The 20,608-nt window shown below is 42.9% G+C and overlaps 1 protein-coding gene across 2 annotated transcripts; it reads left to right on the top strand.

Annotated features, from left to right (window-relative positions):
- Window positions 1–2,591: 2,591 nt before the first annotated feature.
- Window positions 2,592–20,257, top strand: LOC106608968 (NEDD4-binding protein 1). Of its 2 annotated transcripts, XM_014207238.3 has the most exons (9): window positions 2,592–2,833; window positions 3,713–4,006; window positions 9,022–9,156; window positions 9,464–11,730; window positions 12,024–12,154; window positions 12,418–12,514; window positions 12,814–12,921; window positions 17,623–17,724; window positions 17,851–20,257. In XM_014207238.3, the coding sequence occupies exons 2-9, from the start codon at window positions 3,740–3,742 to the stop codon at window positions 18,257–18,259; spliced, it is 3,516 nt and encodes a 1,171-aa protein (XP_014062713.3). In that variant the 5' UTR covers window positions 2,592–2,833; window positions 3,713–3,739; the 3' UTR covers window positions 18,260–20,257. The 2 variants fall into 2 exon arrangements, with proteins under 2 accessions (XP_014062713.3, XP_082833669.1); XM_082977543.1 differs by lacking the exons at window positions 17,623–17,724; window positions 17,851–20,257 and adding an exon at window positions 13,582–16,731.
- The last annotated feature ends 351 nt before the right edge of the window (window positions 20,258–20,608 follow it).

Genomic DNA, 20,608 nt, shown 5'->3' with positions numbered 1-20,608 from the left:
GGAATGAGCTGAGGGAAACCAGATTGGAGTTTCTAAAAAAAGTTTGTGCTGTGGATAAATACAGGCCTTTAGTTTCCTACATCTGTTTGACTGATTTTCTTGTGGAGTGGATCCACCCTGGCTGTTTTGAGATCATTGGGGGAATTTACCACTACTAATAGAAAGGTTTACAATAGTATGCGTTATCGTTTTAGCAGTGACACAGGCACTATCCTTTATGAATCTTGCAGGAAGGTTAACCAACCAAGTTGCTTTGTTTGTGTTCATTAAGCATAGTAGATTGGAAACTTTGTTCTCTGTTACCATACACTGCTAAAACAAGTCATTTGTGATACCTTTGCTATGGTAAAAGTTTTCAATCAAAGTGCTTGACTTGGACATGAGCTCACCAGAGCTGAGTACCGGCACATTCAATTTTCTACTGCTTGAGTTCCTGTTCCTCTTATAGAATATTAGCTCAAACCTATTGTGGAGCTCCTGCACCTAAATATGAAAAGTACCAGCACCCAAAATGAGTACAGGCACCTATTTCAGTTCAAGTCAAGCACTGGATATGTCTGAAGTTCATACTATGAAAAGGAAGATTTCCATCCCATGCACCATCCATGTTTTGGTGCAGGTGTAACGGGAGTTTGGGATAATCTCCACATTAGAATTATACAATAGATCAGAAACGCTGACACAAGGCTTCTGGCTAGAGACATATTTCGTAGCTCTCCACCTGCGATCTCCTTCACACTACTTTTTCCACTTTACTTGTTTGCGGAGTTCACAACCTGCTACACTTCTGGGAAACGAGTTTTGGTTTATTTCATACCATCATTTACTAGTGTTGACAATTTTTTCATTGTATTTTGTAAGGAGCGCTCCATGTGATCAATGACCATGTGTCTGGTTTCTCTGTCCTCTTAATGTTGATGGAATGCGCGATCCTGAGCACAAATATGCTAACTGGATGTCTGATTTATTATTGTCTTAAATCCCCACCACTAATAAGGTGAGTAAGTCATTTTTTCTTCACCTCACTCAGTAAGTCAACGAAGTCCGTAAATTTTTTTTTAATGATATTACCTCACAGTATTTGAAACATCTCTCCAACACTCTCCCCCCACCAGTGGCAGCCTGCTCTCATAGACTAGATGTAACATAGTAAACGTAAACGACACACCCAAATTAGTATAATATGTTACGTTTTGTGTGGTTACAAAAAAGAGATGGTTATTTACGGCAAAAATGAAAGTAGTGTAGTTGGTTGGGATGGGTGAGTAGGCATATAACGCAAACGTCTAGGAACCCGAAGGTTGCGAGTTCGAATCTCATCACAGACAACTTTAGCTAATTAGCGACTTTTCAACTACTTACTACTTTGCATGTTAGCTAACCCTTCCTCTAACCCTGACCTTAACCCTTTTACCTAACCTTAAACCTTTAACCTAACTCCTAAACTTAAGCCTAACCTTAACCCTAACCCCTAACCTAGCAAACGCTAGTCACCTAGCTAGAAATTATAACATATTGTACTTTTTACAAATTTGTAACATATAATATAAATTGTAATTCGTAGCATATCATACGAAATGGGGGATGGACATCCACAAATGAATACATACCATACAAGCGTAACATATCATACTAAATGGAGTGTCTTGGATTTACGTACAGAATAATAAAATGCTCTGAGACCAGGTGGCAAGAACCACTCTCTGGGCCGCACCCAGCACTGTGTAGCTTGCTGTGGTCATGAGCAGGCCTTTGACATGGGCAGGAGCAGGCCTGCGAGCCTAGGGCGAGAGAATGCCATGTTCCTTATTTTATATTTTCCCATTCCCTTTAGCCAAGGTTAGAATTGTAAACTAATAGAAAACAGAACTGAATAATAAATTGGGAGCACTGCTCCAGATCACTTGACATCCACCACAACTGGTAGAGAGGAACAGAGAGGGAGAGAAACCCGACTTAACTCAAACTATACTGTACATTGTACAGCAGAGCGTGTCTGACTCCAAACCCCCACAACTAAATAAATAAGAGCATATCATGAGGGAACCGCTTACAAAGCAGCGTTGGTAGCTCTCCACGCAGAATGGTCCCCATATATAAATATCCAATGTTTTTTTCTCTCCCCTACCCCTACCCCTACCCCAATATCATTATAATGTATATAAATAATGCAACAGAGGGGTTTTGGTTAATATGATGGCTTAAGGCTTGGATTCTTTAACTGACAATTACTGTCACGAAATACTAGATTCGATTATTTGTTGCAAAGAATTACAGGGTGAAGTTAATTCTAGTTTACAGCGGAACCACGTACTTATCTATGGAAAATGAAGTGTTCTATGTCGTGCATGACGTAAATGGAATTCCCCTTATCTCTTGATTTACTCTCTGTGTTTTGATCGTACAGCCTGGTGTATCTGCGCATTTTTGTTTCCTGGTGTCACCATACACCGAGAGGTCGGGTTTAATGTGCTGGTTTTACAAGTATTCAGTAACTTAGAATGTCATATTTCTGTAAAACCGTTAGTCCTAATTCTAAAGCACCAACGATATTTAATAAATAATGAATATGCAACTTAACTTAACTGTCGGTTTACGGTATTACCGATAATAACCAATTGAAGTCGTGCATGTGACTGGCAAGAGATAGGAGTTGAGTTGACTTTATGAATGTCGCAGATACTCTAGCATTTACGTTGTTGTGTCTATTGTTTCGTTTTTGAAGACCATACAAGTTCAGACAGAAACTCAAATGTTGTTCAATTGACACTTTATCTCGTTTTATTTTACCAACGGCTACTGTCGGTCTGGCACATCGTTTTTTGATCTTACGGTATTTATGATTTTTGTACTGTATTATTTTAAGTTCGCAGAAGGCAGCATCAAATTATTCCAATAGCCTATTAGAAATCTACATTTTGAGCCACAGTGAAAGAGAGCGACTTCGGGAGAAGGAGGAATGCGTTTAGAGAATTGTTGAGTTTGTTCATAATATTATTTAAATGTAAAGTCTACATTTAACATTGTAAATTAAATAAAACTATTGTTAGCTGTGGACGAGATTGGGTTTAGAGAATGTTTGTCAATTCCTGTTATTATTCCTACTGAGAAGTCTCGCGAGGCAAACCTCTCTCGACCCATAGAGTTCGCCAGCTTGTAGTCCTAAAACCCGGAAATGAGTTACCTCTTTCGTTCAGCCATCCCTATGACAAAAGTGAACGGGGAAAGAATAGAGTTTTCGAATAAACGCCGAAATGAAGGTTAACACAGGCGTAGGAGATCTTATACGTTTTGTTCTATGAAATAATAGCAGTCAGCTAACATTACCTTTGAGTTATTAAGCCTTTATGTGCTTATTTTTATTACATAACTTCTTCAAAATTCACAAAAATGGACGTTAGCTGATGAAGATGATCTCCTAGAACAAAACGTATAAGATCTCCTAAGCCTGTGTTTACCACAGACCTTATTTTCAGCGTTTATCCAAAAACGCCATTCATTTTCCCCATAGGTTTTGTCCAACGAGCCATGGCGGAGTTAGTGCCTACAAAAAAACAACATGACTGTTTCTCTATATATATCTATGGCAGATCATTGCCTGACATGGGCATATTAAGTTATTCATATTTTTATGGAAATAGAATAAATTGACAGGCCATTTATTTCTGTGTGTCTCGTTCTCTCTTTCCATATCTCTCTCCCACCCTCTCAGTGAGTTCTGACACAACCCCCCATTCCCATGGCCTCTGCCCTGAGCCATCTCTCTCCAGTGTCTGGAAGAGAGAGAGAAGGATGGAGTGATGGAGGAGGAGGAGAGGACCAGGTGGAGGATGAGTTTGCGTGTTCTGGAGCGCTACGCGGAGCCCTACTGTCCTTCCACCCCTCCCTGGAGAGGATATTTGGGGTGTCCTTTATGATCGGGAGAGAGGAGGATGCTGTGTTGCCACATGATGGACAGATCTGGCTTAAACTAAAAGGAGGAAGGAAGGACGTTGTGGCTGCCAAAGTAAGAAATTACTCATATTATTATTATTCTGAATTCTTAGTTTTAATGTTATGGGCAATTTCATGGTAATAGAATTACGCTTTGACTCAGATTTTTCACTTTAAAATGTATGCTAAACAAGGACAATTGATTTGAAAGTTTAACAAACCATTACAACTCTATTCACAAGGTTTGGTAACAGAATTGCGGTCAAATCTCCCTCAGTTTTTTATGCGACCACATTTTCCCCCCCAAAATATTGTTATTGAACTACAGTAGGTGAAGTGGATTTACATCTGGTAATGGAACTACTGTAATGGAATTACGGTAATGGAATTACATTATGGATCCCTGATCTGTACTATACAGAAATGCATAATTATGGATATGAATATCATTCTCTTCATGGTGATGTATCCTGAATTGGTAAACAAAGGTAGAAATATGCAATATCCTTCTGTTGCATATATGGGTATTATTCTACACATCTGGCTATTATTGTAATGAGCTCCGCCCCCAAACAATACCACATTTGGTTGGTCCGGACCAGACCAAATCTGAAACAATCATAGACGTCTATGTTTCACAACTTTGGACAGCACAGTACAGCACAGTAGAGTACAGTAAAGCACAGTAAAGTAGATATGTTCAGTACAGTATATTATACTGTGCTCTACTTTAGTGTGCCCTACTGTACGGAACTCTACTTTACAGTACTTTACTCTACTATACTTGTCTTTACTGTACTGTTCTCTACTGAGATCTACTGTACTGTGCTGTCCAAACTTGTGCAACGTAGTCGTCTATGAGTGGTTCAGATTTGTTCCGGCCAGGACCAAATTTCAACTACTTTTTAACGTACATTGACATCCAGTGTTGGTCGGTGCTCAGTGGGTGAGGATGTTTGTTACAGTAAATCGAAATAGGGTAGGTGGTAGGTGTCAGTAAGAGCCGGTAGAGGTGACATTAACTGGAGAGAGTGAGAGGGAGAGATTGTCAAGACAGTCACAGTCTTGCTTTGACCACCAAACGACAGAAAGAGAACAAAACTGTTATGAGCTAAACATAACAGTATGCCAGTGGAAGGGAGGACAGTAGCAAGTGACCCAACTGTGGTTTTTGACTACTATTGTAGCCAATTCAATTGCAGTAATTCTGTTACTGATTTTTTTGTAAGTCCTAACATAATTATGAGTTTTATTCACTTAATAATTCATAAACAAACTTCTTGTCAGTAAAAACACTAACTAATTTGTAGGTCAACCTTTATTTGTTACTTCTGTGAAATTTTCCTCCATCCACATGAGGGAGAGAAATTTGAAAATATCTTCAAGATATGTGGGTATTTGGTAACGGAATTACAAGGCACAAGGAAATGTTTCCTAAACTTACAGAAGGCAAATCATTTCTCCAAAACCAAATGTAAGTGTAGGTATTAGTTGGCAGGGGTCATTACTTCAGCAAGATTTGTGACCTGTTGCCACAAGAAAAGGGCAACCAGTGAAGAACAAGCACCATTGTAAATAAAACCCATAAGTAGTTCATTTATTTTCCCTTTTGTACTTTAACTATTTGAACATAATATGACATTTGTAATGTCTTTATTCTTTTGGAACTTTTGTGAGTGTAATGTTTACTGTAAAAAGAAATGTATAGTTTATTTCACTTGCTTTGGCAATGAAAACATGTTTCCCATGCCAATAAAGCCCCTTAAATTGTATTGAAAATGAGAGCGAGAGAGATGGGTTGGGATAATGGTGGGGGGCAGATTGAGAGAGAGAGTGAGAGACACACACACAGAGAGAGAGAGAAAGACAGAGTGAGAGACAGAGAGAGACAGAGAGAGATGTTAAATACAGATGATAGGTACTTGGGTCCTATATAATGTTACAACATAGGGTTTGGAGTTTTCCCCAGTCAGATGACGTGATCAGAAAAACCCCAGGGCCCTTATGACACATATAGTGAAATTACCACCTAGTGTTAATGCAAAAGACTAAAAGGTTAATCTCAACTGTAAAACATGTTAACATACAGTGAGGGGGAAAAGTACTTGATCCCCTGCTGATTTTGTACATTTGCCCACTGACAAAGAAATGATCAGTATATCATTTTAATGGTAGGTTTATTTGAACAGTGAGAGACAGAATAACAACAAAAAAATCCAGAAAAACGCATGTCAAAAATGTTATAAATTGATTTGCATTTTAATGAGGGAAATAAGTATTTGACCCCTCTGCAAAACATGACTTAGTACTTGGTGGCAAAACCCTTGTTGGCAATCACAGAGGTCAGACGTTTCTTGTAGTTGGCCACCAGGTTTGCACAGATCTCAGGAGGGATTTTGTCCCACTCTTCTTTGCAGATCTTCTCCAAGTCATTAAGGTTTCGAGGCTGACGTTTGGCAACTCGAACCTTCAGCTCCCTCCACAGATTTTCTATGGGATTAAGGTCTGGAGACTGGCTAGGCCACTCCAGGACCTTAATCTGCTTCTTCTTGAGCCACTCCTTTGTTGCCTTGAAAGTGTTGTGGTCAGATGAGACCAAAATGGAGCTCTTTGGCATCAACTCAACTCGCCGTGTTTGGAGGAGGAGGAATGCTGCCTATGACCCCAAGAACGCCATCCCACCGTCAAACATGGAGGTGGAAACATTATGCTTTGGGGGTGTTTTTCTGCTAGGGGGACAGGACAACTTCACAGCATCAAAGGGACGATGGACGGGGCCATGTACCGTCAAATCTTGGGTGAGAACCTCCTTCCCTCAGCCAGGGCATTGAAAATGGGTCATGGATGGGTATTCCAGCATGACAATGACCCAAAACACATGGGTTGTTGCCTTGTGTTTTGGGTCATTGTCATGCTGGAATACCCATCCATGACCCATTTTCAATGCCCTGGCTGAGGGAAGGAGGTTCTCACCCAAGATTTGACGGTACATGGCCCCGTCCATCGTCCCTTTGATGCTGTGAAGTTGTCCTGTCCCCCTAGCAGAAAAACACCCCCAAAGCATAATGTTTCCACCTCCATGTTTGACGGTGGGATGGCGTTCTTGGGGTCATAGGCAGCATTCCTCCTCCTCCAAACACGGCGAGTTGAGTTGATGCCAAAGAGCTCCATTTTGGTCTCATCTGACCACAACACTTTCACCCAGTTGTCCTCTGAATCATTCAGATGTTCTTTGGCAAACTTCAGACGGGCATGTATATGTGCTTTCTTGAGTAGGGGGACCTTGCGAGCGCTGCAGGATTTCAGTCCTTCACGGCATAGTGTGTTACCAATTGTTTTCTTGGTGACTATGGTCCCAGCTGCCTTGAGATCATTGACAAGATCCTCCCGTGTAATTCTGGGCGGATTCCTCACCGTTCTCATGATCATTGCAACTCCACGAGGTGAGATCTTGAATGGAGCCCCAGGCCGAGGGAGATTGACAGTTCTTTTGTGTTTCTTCCATTTGCGAATAATCGCACCAACTGTTGTCACCTTCTCACCAAGCTGCTTGGCGATGGTCTTGTAGCCCATTCCAGCCTTGTGTAGGTCTACAATCTTGTCCCTGACATCCTTGGAGAGCTCTTTGGTCTTGGCCATGGTGGAGAGTTTGGAATCTGATTGATTGATTGCTTCTGTGGACAGGTGTCTTTTATACAGGTAACAAGCTGAGATTAGGAGCACTCCCTTTAAGAGTGTGCACCTAATCTCAGCTCGTTACCTGTATAAAAGACACCTGGGAGCCAGAAATCTTTCTGATTGAGAGGGGGGTCAAATACTTATTTCCCTCATTAAAATGCAAATCAATTAATACAATTTTTGACATGCGGTTTTCTGGATTTTTTGTTGTTGTTATTCTGTCTCTCACTGTTCAAATAAACCTACCATTAAAATTATGGACTGATCATTTCTTTGTCAGTGGGCAAACGTACAAAATCAGCAGGGGATCAAATACTTTTTTCCCTCACTGTATGTGTGACTTTCATGTTGAGGCCCTCTTTGCGAGAGTGGGGGCCATGGGGTAGGCAGGAGGGCCATAGGTCTGATCTGAAGGGGCGTATATGGGATGTGGGCATGGGGGGGGGGGGGTCTGGACACCAGAGTTTAGAGACTGTGTTTGGGGAAAAGTAGATTTTGTTGTATATATTTCCTGTTTGAGTCCATAAGAAGTACAATCTGTGGCTTATGTATGTCTTCATTGGGTGTAGGGGGGTTTTCAGTAGGGCTATCGGGGGGGCTGATGGTGGGGTGCTCAGAGGGGGTGGGATCCCCTGGGGTTGGGGTTCTTCATTTATCTGTCCTGCTGTGATGTCGAGGCTATGGTCAGGATCTGAGGTGGGCTGTTCTGCTTGCTTCTCTTCAGGGGAGGCCAGCTCTCTAATGGGTTGTTCTCTCTCACACGTCATCTTTCTCACCTTCTCCTCCAACACTCTTACCTTCTCCTCTAGTGCTCTGTTCTTCTCCTGCCACTGGGCCTTCTTCTTCCACTCCTGTTTTTCTCCTGTTGAAGTTGTCACACCACAATCCAGAGTTCTGACATGTCTCTCTCCCCCTCCAGCTCACCAGGTCTGGTTGGGGGGGTGTTGTTGTGCTGTATTGTTGTCTGGGTCTGTGCTGACTGGAGTGTGTTCACCTGATGTTCCCAGCTCCACCTGCCTTACCTCCAGCTGGGTGAATTTATCCTTCATTTTAGTGAGGGTGTAGTGCTCTGTACTGGGAGGTTGACTTTCTGCTTGGGTTGCTCGTCTATGGGCTTGTATAATGAAGAGGTCTGACTCGCTCGGGGTGGAGGAGTCTTTCTCAAGGGTGAGCTTCTCCTGCTGCGCTCCCTCTTTGATCCAGCTGAACTGTTTGGGGTTGCCCTGTACCAATACTGTTCCAGACTTAACACTGGCTGACTAAGAATCCTTGTTGTCTAGTGTCCTGAGTTTCCACCCATCGCTAACACCTCCCCCCCCTCTTGACAGAGGGGTAGTGTGTTAATATAGCACTGCGCCATGCCAGCGGATGGTCTGTGTGGAAGTTGCTTACGCTCCCTCTCTCCTCCAGTTGTTTGTTAAGGGAGTTGTGAACCAGGAGGCCCCGCAGGAGGTTCCGTATCCAGGGGTCCTTCACTGTGTGTTCTGTGGAGCACGGGGGCTGTTCATGGACTGCCTGATCAGAAACACCTCGGCTCGCATAGTGGTAAGCATACACATGCTCGCTCCCAGGCGCAAACACAAATGCAGGCATACAGACAAGTGTATGCTCACACACACACACACACACACACACACACACACACACACACACACACACACACACACACACACACACACACACACACACACACACACACACACACCACACACACAAATGGATAGATGGATAATGAAAGAAGGAAATGCACATTAGAGGAGAGGAAGGAGGTTGTGGGTTTGAGTCTCTTTAGTCCTTGAGAGATAAGACTAAAGTTGATCTTCTCCCTTTTTTCAAATGTTCCTTCCTCCAGGTGGTTTCCCCAGGCTTCCTGCTCATCTCAGGTCTGGCAGAACCAGTGGTCAGGGCCTACTCCCTGATCACAGACCTTGTGGAGCGCTCCGAGGGCACCCAGGGACGACTCAGCGAGCCTAGGGACAGGGCAGCAGGCGAGACCCTGGATTCCCGTCGGGCCTTCAAGTCCCTGGTGGAGAGATGGGATGACAGGCACACTCTGGACCTGCTAGTGCTACCGGGAGCAGTGAAGGAGACTTTACTGGATCTGGTGAGGGAATCTGGGCTGGGATCTAACCCTGGTCCCGGGGGCTTGAACCCGGGTCATGGGGGTTCAAACCCAGGTCATGGGGGTTTAAATCCCGGTCCAGGGCTGGGCTCAAACCCCATTCCAGGGCTGGGCTTGAACCTTGGTCTTGGGGGGTCTAGAGACAGAGTGGGTCTAATGGACACTGATACACAGAGACTATGGGACAGCCAATTCGAATTAGAGGCACTAACACTTATGGATACCAGAATAGGGACCAGAGCTGGAGAGGCAAGGGACATACAGGAAGTACAGGGGATTTCAATTACCAAATCAACGACCAAACCTTCCGAACATTCCTACCACAACCAAGACCCTGGTCTACGGAATATTGGACTGTTTTCTCAACAGACGGTCACTACCACACCTGTAAAAGGTAGAGAGGGAAGCAGATATGGGACACAAGGAGGGATTGGGAACGAAGCATCCCCCCGAGATCCCATCTTCCACTCTTTCCCCCAAAACGAAGACATTCGCGGTCGAGCCGAGGGGTCGGAGGGGGCAAAAGGGGTACAAGGGCATTCCCCACAGGAGGTAAAGGAGGAAGGACCCCGGGAAGAGGAGGAGGAGATAGAGGAGGGAGAAGGGAATATGATGTTGTCAGTAGGGACCAAGGAGGAGTTTGGCCTGCTTCTGAAGTTCTTCACAGCTATGGGCTATGCGGAAGACGTGGTACTGAGGGTCCTAGCTCAGACCAGACCCAGAGAAGCTTCCCAGATCCTGGACCTGGTGCAACAAGAGCAGGACCGGACCAGACTGGCCATGAACAGCCTTGTGGAGCTAGAGCATAGAGAGGGGGAGGAGAGTGGAGGTGAAGAAGTGAGAGGAAAGAGAAGCAGTATAGATAAAAGAGTGGAGATGGAGGGAGCCGTGGGAGAAGGGGTGAGGGCTAGAGAAGAGCAAAGAGCGGAGAAGGGAAGAGGGGGGGGTGGAGGATTGTCTGATGATTTGTCCAAGGATTCAACAGAGGTAGACAGGGGGAGAGGTGAGGGGGGCAGGGAGAGCGATGAAGGAGACAGTAAGGGAGGAGAGGTGGGGAACGAGGAGGATTTTGTACTGGGGGTGCTGAAGAGAGCTGCGGCCAACTGTGGGTACACAGAGGAGAAGGTAACAGAAGTATACAGTATGTTACCTGAACTGTCCATACGTCAGCTACTCCTGGAGCTACAGAGAGAGGGCACCAGAGAGACAGAAGCCAAATCCCAGGACAGGGTACATGACGAACCAAGAGAGTTGGATGAGGTTGTCTCAGAGGTTCGGAAAATGAAGGGCAGAAAAGAGGAAACTGAGAAGGAGAGAGGTAAAGAGAGGAAGGCACCGGCACAACCATTCACAACTACTGAAAACCGAGAAGTAGAAAGGAAGAGTGCCAAAGGAATGAGTGAAAGGAAAACGGATGAGTTAGGAGGAGTGAAAGTGCCAAACCGAACCATTGATGGCCCAGTTAGGGTTGAACCGGATCTGGTTCAGTGGAATGCTGTGATGAACCAGATTCCGTTCCCGACACATGGTCTCCAGAAGAACCCCACACAGACACGACCGCAACCCGCCCAGACACACACCCCCCGTCGAGCCAGCCCCCCTTTAGTCAGAGGGCCTCCCCAGCCCACCTACCCCATCACACTACCTCCACAACCCACCAAACTTCCCTTATTTCCCCATCAACTCATTTACCCTCTCACGCAGCCACCCCAGACCACCTTAGACTCCACCCTCACTGTGAATAACTCCTCAGCAACCAGAGTGAAGGAGAAACGGGGTTTCCTTACACTAGCAGCAGAGGTTCCAGCAAGAAAGGGTCTCCCTACCCCGGCTGTTGAAATATGGGGTCTCCCGCCCATGGCAGCAGGGTCTTTAGTGACCGGGCAGCAGCGCTTCCTGGAAGGACTACAGACGCCCTTTGACCTCAAGCTGACTGACCAACCAGGAGATCCAGGACTCAGGATGGTGGTCATCGATGGGAGCAATGTTGCCATGAGGTGAGAATGAGAGAAGTGAGAGGACGAAAAGATTAAAAATAAGATGGAAAATGTAGAAGAGCAGGCAAAATGTTGAGATTATTCATTCATTCATTAAGTTATTTAGTAAACACTTTCACTGAAAGCAGTGTAGAAACAACAAAGTGACATACCAGTGTGGCCCCTGCTTTACATAAAAACACAGCTGTTTTAGTTGTAATGCTATGCTCCAACTAACAGCTATTGTTTTCATAATTCAAATAACAAGTATACTACACAGCAGTATTTAATGTTTTTATCTCACTCCTCTGTAGTCACGGTCTGGGTCATTTATTTTCGTGTCGAGGAATCGCCCTGGCCGTGCAACACTTCTGGAACCGCGGCCATCGCGGAATCAGCACCTTGCTCCCCCAGTGGAGGCAGAAGAGAGACCCCCGGGTCAAAGGTAACACTTCCTGTCCGTCTGGAAGGCCAGAATTTACATCCATCCAGTTCTTTCATTTCACCAGTTTTGTCAAGTCACTTCAGGAAGTGAAGTTTTTTGTATGGATTTGGTATTAATGTATTTGTCCATTAATTAATTCCCTTCCTGAATTGACCCCAAGCCTGTATAGTATTATCCCTACGGAATTGATTAATTGTGGCAAATGTGTGTGACTCTGTATACTGTGTTGTAAATTAGCGGTTTTTGGTCTGTGTTGTTTTCAGAGCAGCACTACCTTACTGAGCTCCAGAACCTGGGTCTGCTCTCCTACACCCCCTCCAGAGAGGTCCAGGGGAAGAGGATAAACTCATACGATGACAGGTTGGACCCTCGCTTCTGTCATACTATAGATCTGCTTTTAAACTATATACATTGCTTATAAACAGCTTACAATCTTTATATTAATAACTGCTTCTAAACTGCTTATTAACGGCTTCTAAACTTTACATTAATATATTTTATAAACTCCCTTTAAACTGATTATGAACAGCTTTGTTACAGTTTAAGTTATATATGTTCATTATAAGGCTTGTTCGTGCTTAGTATGGAATATTCTCTAAATGGATGAATTGACGTCCCCATTGCACTCCTCCCTCGTCCTCCATCCCTCTTCTCTGCAGGGTCATGCTGCAGCTGGCCGAGAGGACAGATGGAGTGATCGTGACAAATGACAACCTTAGAGACCTGCTGGATGAGTCCCCTGTATGGATGGACATCATCAAGAAAAGGTAGAGAAAGAAAGAAAGAAAGGAATGGAGGAGAGGAAACAGTTGAGATGCAATTGGCATGACATATTTTTATCAATAAGTTGACTGTATATTAGCAATTGTCCAATGAAATAGATTTTGGATATATGTGTGCATTGCACAGGACAGCAACAATATCATTTTCATTCTGCCTTAGTGGATTTGACAACTAAAGTCATCCTTTTGTATGAACCAACACCCCTTTAATTTGAAAGTGTTATATTGGACTCATATCTCAATAACATCAGACCCTATTTACATTCTTGTTTTAAAAATGCTGTCTGTATGCACATTTGTATTCACATATCAAGAAACGCATCTTCATGCCAGGTCTAAATGCAGATTTTCTCAGTGTAAATGCAATTAGGCCAGCCTGACCACATTCAGTGGGTAACATCATCAGTGCTCCATCTAAAATAAAGCATTATTCAAGTGTTCCACCTATTGAATGTAAAAAGAGCAAGGGCAGAGCGGACTACTGCACACAAATTTAAAATGTGGTGTCGGCATTTAACCACCTGTTTTACTAAAATGTATCAACGGCGGATCATTATTTAGGACAGGTGCATATCATTTTTGTTTGGAGTTTTCAATTTCGTCTTCATCACTATCGCACTATAACCGTCTCTCTCTCCCCTTCAGACTTTCCCCATCAAGTTTCATATATTGTGTCTTTGCATTATCCGGTAAGCTATAGGCTAATTTATTTCTGATATTTTGCTTTAGGTAGGTCTTTTTGAAACAGCAGGCGTAGGCCTACAAATAGACTAGGCCTAGTCAGTGGCGATTTTAGCATGTATATCTTGGTGGGGCAAACTCTACACTACACTAAACAATACATTAATTGCACTATAAAACGGTGACAAACGGTGTCCACAAACTGTTTGGGCCTACATAAATCTGTCCCAACAGCAGAGCTTTCTTTTCAGCACCATGGAGTGAATCCTTACCACCGCTACACCTGGCTATCAGCGGAGCCTTGTCTGGCAGCGAAACAGTTCATTCAGTCTTATGTACTGCCTTTTTAAAAAACATAGCTGATATGGCTGACTTGCTTAAACAAAATGTGGTTTCTACTGACAATTCAGATGTACAAACTATGGCATAAGGGAACGATGAGCGGATAAGAGGCAATCCGTAATTTCGATTAAGACATTAATGAGCGAGCTAAGACGGACGTAGTGAATATAACTATTTGTTCTCAAATGTACAGCGATATAATTCAGAACATGGACCGCTCTTACAGTATTCTCCCTGTACACCAAGTCAGAACCATGGGATAAATAAAGGGGCATATAAGCAGACAATGAAAGCTCTTACAATATTCGATGATGACATTTATCCAAAACAGGCTATAGGCTACATGTACACCACCAAGTCAAAACAGTAGGCTATGTTATGAGGGGGAAAGGTTCCAAATTATTAGGGCTACTAACAGCTTACTACAAAATATACACTTAGTATTACTTTCTTAGCTACAGTATACATATCTCGCTGGCATATTACATAATTTATGCAGTAGCATACAAGATATTTTTGGACATTGTTTTGCTGTGGTCACTTGAACAGGAAGGTGGCGCGGCAGTCCTTCTTGTGGGCAAATTTTGTCATAAAACGTCTTCAGTCTGGCATTCTCTGGATTTATGGTGCTTTCAAGACAACTGGGAACTCTGAAAAAACAAGGTCGAATCATGACATAAGTGATCTTCAGGTTGGAGCTCTAGAAAGAGGCCAGAGTTCCCCACTCAAAGCGTATAGTCCGAGTTCCCAGTTGTCTTGAACTCACTGAAGTCTAAGATTTCCCAGTTCCAATTTTCCAGTTGTTTTGAATGCAGCAGAAGTCATGCTGGATTGACAGCATGACCAATATATTCAACCTTTTCTGGCCCATGGTGTTGCATGTGAATGTTTATCCTTTTAAGCTTGTAAAAGAGACCCTTAAACCCAGACATGGACCAAACACCCTCTCCACTGAATAGCAGGCTAGTGATTGCTTTGCAACGCTGGCAGTTAGCCACTGATTCCTTCCAAACCACTCATTGTTGAATTTGCGATTTCCAACTGTGTAATGCTTATGTCCAATGGCCGATGAGCATCGATACGTTTTATCTATAATTTCTCTTCAAATGACAAGGATTGAAAAGGATTTGCCAGTAGATTGCTTGCTAGCTAAGATTCTGAAAGTATGATGTTGACATGATCAGTCCAATCAAAGCTACGGTAGATAATGTGATTTGATGTCATTTATTGTCAATTTATGTTGTAATAACTGCATTGTTTGCTCTATAACCTGTTCCAACGATCACATTCTCACTCATCACAATATGCAATAAAACCTGTGCCGAATATATGCCCACAGTTTAGTCCGGAATAGGTAAATAGTTATTGCAATATTGCAGTGAAGATGTCAGCAAATATTGGCATGTTCATTCCGAAATAGCCTAAGATGACGCTCAAAGGGAACGATGGAAAACAGTTAACGTGAAAAAGTTGAATAGCACTCCATTGACATAATAACCTATTGTAGCTGTCACGGATTTCCCCGGTTCTGCTGCTCATTCCGTCCACCAACTCCGGAGGTCTACGTCCCCGGCCTCTAGGTGTCACTGAACTGTCATTACACACACTTGTTTCCAATTCCCTTGATTAGTAATTATCGGTTATTGTTCCCATGTTCTTTGGTCTTGAGAGTACCTGTGCTTTGTTGTTTCGGCTTTCATGCTGCGTGTATGGTGTACTCGTTATTACGGGTCTCGTCCCGTGTATTGTTGTGCACTTGTTATTACGGGTCTCGTCCCGTGTATTTATTAGAGGTTTAACCTCACTCTTTTGTTTGGGTTACATCCCTGTGTTTTTGTATATGTGTATGTTTTGGGCTTCGTCCCCGTGCCTTTTCATGGCATGTTGTATTTTTGGGTGGAATATTAAAACTCCCTATTACGTATTCCTGCGCCTTTTTCCAAACATGTATACAACGTGACAGAATAACCGACCCTAAATGGAAACAGCGGGAATGGCACGTCCGACGCAACTTCGGCAGCTGGCCAACGAAAGGCCTATAACTGCCAAAGTTGTTGGGCAGGGCCAGTTGCAGCTGCCAAAATTGCGTCGTTGTCGGACTGGCCAGTTACAGCTGCCGAAGTTGCGTCAGACTGGCCAGTTACAGCTGCCGAAGTTGCGTCAGACTGGCCAGTTGCAGCTGCCGAAGCCGCGGCGTGGGACGGGTCAGCTACAGCGGACAGGCCAGTTGCGGCGGCAGCTGTAACTGGCCAGTTACAGCGGGGCTGGACGGGTCAGTTGCAGCTGCCCGAAGTTGCGGTGGTGGACAGCCCAGTTTTAAATTTTGTTTTATTTAACCTTTATTTAACTAGGCAAGTCAGTTAAGAACATTCTTATTTTCAATGACGGCCTACTGGGGAACAGTGGATTAACTGCCTTGTTCAGGGGCAGAACGACAGATTTTTACTTTGTCAGCTCTGGGATTCGATCTTGCAACCTTTCGGTTACGCTCTAACCACTAGGCTACCCTGCCGCCCCAGTTGCAGCTACCCGAAGTTGCGGCGGCAGACGAGCCAGTTGCAGCTACCCGAAGTTGCGGCGGCAGACGGGCCAGTTGCAGCTGCCCGAAGTTGCGGCGGCAGACGAGCCAGTTGCAGCTACCCGAAGTTGCGGCGGCAGACGGGCCAGTTGTGGCTGCCGAAGTTGCGGCGGTGTCGAATGGGCCATTCCCGCTGTCTCCATTTAGGGTTGGTTATTCTGTCACGTTGTATGAATAAAAGCAATTTTTCTCACTTCCACGCTATGAGCTTTTTATTAAACTTTTATAAGCCATAAAATGTGTTCTACTCGCGCTACAACCAGCACTGCAGAAGTATGAATGAGTAGGAAAGTGTATCTATAGGCTTGTGTTTTTATTATTAGCGGCTTGGGTCTTTTAATATCGAGAAATATTTAACTTTCTCTGTTCATAGGAGTAACAACATTAATTTGTGCATTAGGCAGAAATAATTCGGTGCGACCTGAGTTTCGGTATTATCTGGAAGACTGTGCCGCTTTTTGGTCAGTGTTAGTGGAGGAAAAGGAGAGCTGAGGGATGTTGAGAGGCATACCCTTTGTCTGCTGCTCTCTCCCTCCACTGAGACTGACCAACAGATGCTGGCCCAGTATAATAAAAAGAGAATGATTTAAATTTTTGCTCCCTCAGCTGTGCTTCACAAGTATTACAACAACTGATCTATTACCGGTGTGATCATATGGCCTACCTAAAATATTTTTATGTTTTGGGCTCGTAGCCCACTGCACAAACCTCATTGCTACAGTACTGTTTTTAATTGGTTAATGTTGCGTAGGCTTACGTTTTTTAATTCATGTAAAAAAATTAATCTGAGCGGTAGATCTCAGCTTCCATTTTCACTCATTAAAGGTTGGTGACCACTTATGTAGGCCTATAGGCTATACACTGTATATAATTTAATTGTGACCACAAATGATCTGCATAAATGGGAGGGAAAAGTTAGATCCGAACACAATGTGGCCGGAGTGCACGCATTTTATGAACAAGGTTTAATTGCAAGTAAATGCGAGGCCCATGTTCTGCATGTCATCCTAATCACAGCTGTTCGGATAGGAATAATACAAGCTGTAAATTAGGTCTCAGTGTCATACTGATTTTGTATTACCCAGACTCCTCCAGTACACGTTTGTAGGTGATCACTTCATGGTGCCTGATGACCCGCTTGGCCGAGAAGGACCCCATCTAGATGACTTCCTACGCTCACTGCACAGGTAACACATACACATTTCCTCTTACTCTTTGACTAGATTTCTCCCACATAAATATGTACACATTGCTCATACTCTTTCTCTCCCTACTTCCCTTTCTTTCTATCTCTCTCTTTCTCTCTCTCTCAGGACTCCTGTCCCAGGCAGTCACTCATTTGCAGGCATTGCCTCCACCCCCATCCCCCAAGCCCCCAGGGCCCAGACAGAGGTCCTGAAGTTCAGGGACAGAACACCAGGTGTCGGTGTGGAGCCAGAGTCCAGCCAGGCCCAGAGCAGAGGGAAAAGGAAGGGGCAGGCTAAGGCTGGACACAGTAGCCCTGGAATGGACCTTGTTCCGGGGATGGGCCTTGGCCTGGATATGGAGAGGAGTGCAGCAGAGACCTCCAGACTTAGGGAGAGATTATCCCAGGTGTTCCCAGGACAAGACAGCATTGTTACTCTGGTGCTGCAGTGTAACCCTACTGTGACTGACATCAATTCACTGTCACACTTTATGCTGCAGCAACAGATGGAGAGTGAGCAGGGGGGTGAAGACTGAATGATGGGGGAGGGCGTGTGTGTGTGTTTGAGGTGGTATTCCAGAAAAATAAGACTAATATTCGAAGACCAATAACTTTCGCTTTCTATTCAGTCTAGTCCATAGTGTGTGTATATTGATGTATTAATGTATATTATTTAAGTGTTTGAATGATAGGTTTAGTTAAAAAACAGACAGATATTCAAATTATGTTTCTTAATAGATTTTTATGTTGGAAACAGGACTTAAATACTGCAAAACTATTTTTAAAACATATTTCGTACCCTTACATTTTTATTTTATTTATTGTAACACTTCTGGCCACTGTTGGATTTTGTGTTAGGGATGAGCTGTGTTGCTGAATTCAGTGTACAATGTTATCTATTAAATATGACATAACAGCATGAAATTATTAAGTTGATGATGCTCAACTTCTAATTAATAATTTCAAACTCAGAAGTGCCGTACTTCAATAGTATAACTTTGTTAATGTTACTCTTTAAACTACAGTTCATGTAATAAGACAATTATTTGTTTATTTTATACTGTATATTCATACTTTAAATGCAGTTTGAAATAGGAATAATATTATTGTAAGAAGAGTTAGAAAATGCATATAAACCACAATAAGAATTAACAAATTGAACAATCATTAATTGGTAATATTGAAAAAATATCATAATCAATCAAATCTCATTAATCAATCAATGAATTAACCAATTACACATGTTCTCCTTGTGGGGACTGTTACATTGACCCACAGAATGTAAATTCAAACACACGTTTGTCATGTTAAGATAGTTGTTTACACTTAGAAATAACAAGAAAAGTAAATACATTGAATCAATGACATGGAAGGTGTCCTGCAGGGGTTGATTCTGGGTCCTGTACTTTTTACTGTTTACATTAACATATGTATGTGTTACCTGTGCAGTGAGCGTAGGAAGTCATCGAGATGGGGTCCTTCTCGGCCCAGCGGGTCATCAGGCACCATGAAGTGATCACCCACAAACGTGTACTGGAGGAGTCTGTAAAAAATTGTAACCTGCACTTGTATGCCTAAAGTACTGTTTATGCTATTGCCCCCACGGGTGACCAAGCTCTGTCTGAACTAGTCTACCTTCATTGTATTACAGAAAAACTTTATTGACCTGAAATTAGTATTGAATGCAGGTAAAAGTATATGTAGTTCTCTAGAGCGCATAAAAATAACTCTGTGTTAAGCATATGTACTTTGGATGGTGTCAATATTGATCGTGTCCCTGCTTACAAATATCTGTATAGATGAAAAACTGTCTTTTAAAAAGCATATTCATGAGTTAGTTAAGAAGCTGAGAATAAAAATGGGCTTCTTCTATTGATATAGGTCCCGTCTCTCGATAAATAGTAAAAAGCAGATTATTCAGTCAACATTCCTATAGGTCCTAGACTACGGCGACATCATCTATATGAAAGCAGCTGGTACTTCATTAAAGCCATTAGATGCAGTTTATCATAGCTCATTGCGCTTTGTTACGTGCGACAATTTTAATACTCATCACTGCATTCTCTACCGGAAAGTTGGTTGGCCCTTTTTGATGTCACGTAGATTGATACATTGCTATGTTTTCATTTATAAAGCACTTTTACAAAAAGTCCCACTTTACCTAACGTCATTACTAAACTTTAGACATACGAGTTGCCACGCCTGGTCTTAGGGATGGTTAACTCTGGAAATTCCTTTGGTCTCTACTGAGTTAGGTAAATCAGCTTTTAGTTTTCATGCACCTTATTTGTGGAACGATCTTCAAAATGTTCTTAAATTTGATGTTTTGGTGCCTCTATGGCAATTCAGAAAGCTGATTTTAGGACCTTATTACTGATGAATGTGTTATTTTCTTATGACCGTGTATTTTCTTTCTTTCTGCTTGCGTTTTGTATTTATATTCATGTGTATTTTCTGTAATTTATGTAATTCAGGGCTCATCTGTAAGAGACCTTGGACCCCCAGATAAAATAAAGGTTAACTAAATGGTGAAACATTGACATTTCTTGGAATTATTGTTTGAACAATTCATAACCAACAAAATCAAAATGCAGTTTGACATAATGTAGCAGTAGTAATAATATTTAACTATTGTTGGCTAGAGATTGTAAAGAAAATGATTTTTTTTAATAATAGTTGGGGCAAACTAAGTGGACCTGACTGATGTGCAAGCCAATATTTCATTTTCAAATTGTTTTAAATTAGGTTAGGGTTAAGGGGTTGGTTATGGTTATGATAAGGCCAGTTTTAGGTTTTGGCTAATTGAAATGTTTGTCAGAAATAGCCTCCTGTAACAATATTTACAGTTGCAACTTCATACTCAGTTCACTTTTTCCTCCTTTCTT

The sequence above is a fragment of the Salmo salar genome, chromosome 07, assembly GCF_965601325.2.
Source record: "Salmo salar chromosome 07, fSalSal1, whole genome shotgun sequence".
Taxonomy (NCBI): Eukaryota; Metazoa; Chordata; class Actinopteri; order Salmoniformes; family Salmonidae; genus Salmo; species Salmo salar.
This window is presented reverse-complemented; position numbering and strand designations above follow the sequence as displayed.

Coding starts and splice junctions, on each gene's coding strand:
- LOC106608968 (XM_014207238.3), top strand. CDS start 3,740: ATGGCCTCTGCCCTGAGCCATCTCTCTCCAGTGTCTGGAAGAGAGAGA. Junction 9,157..9,463: donor ACACCTCGGCTCGCATAGTG/GTAAGCATACAC, acceptor TCCTTCCTCCAG/GTGGTTTCCCCAGGCTTCCT. Junction 17,725..17,850: donor TTCCTACGCTCACTGCACAG/GTAACACATACA, acceptor TCTCTCTCTCAG/GACTCCTGTCCCAGGCAGTC.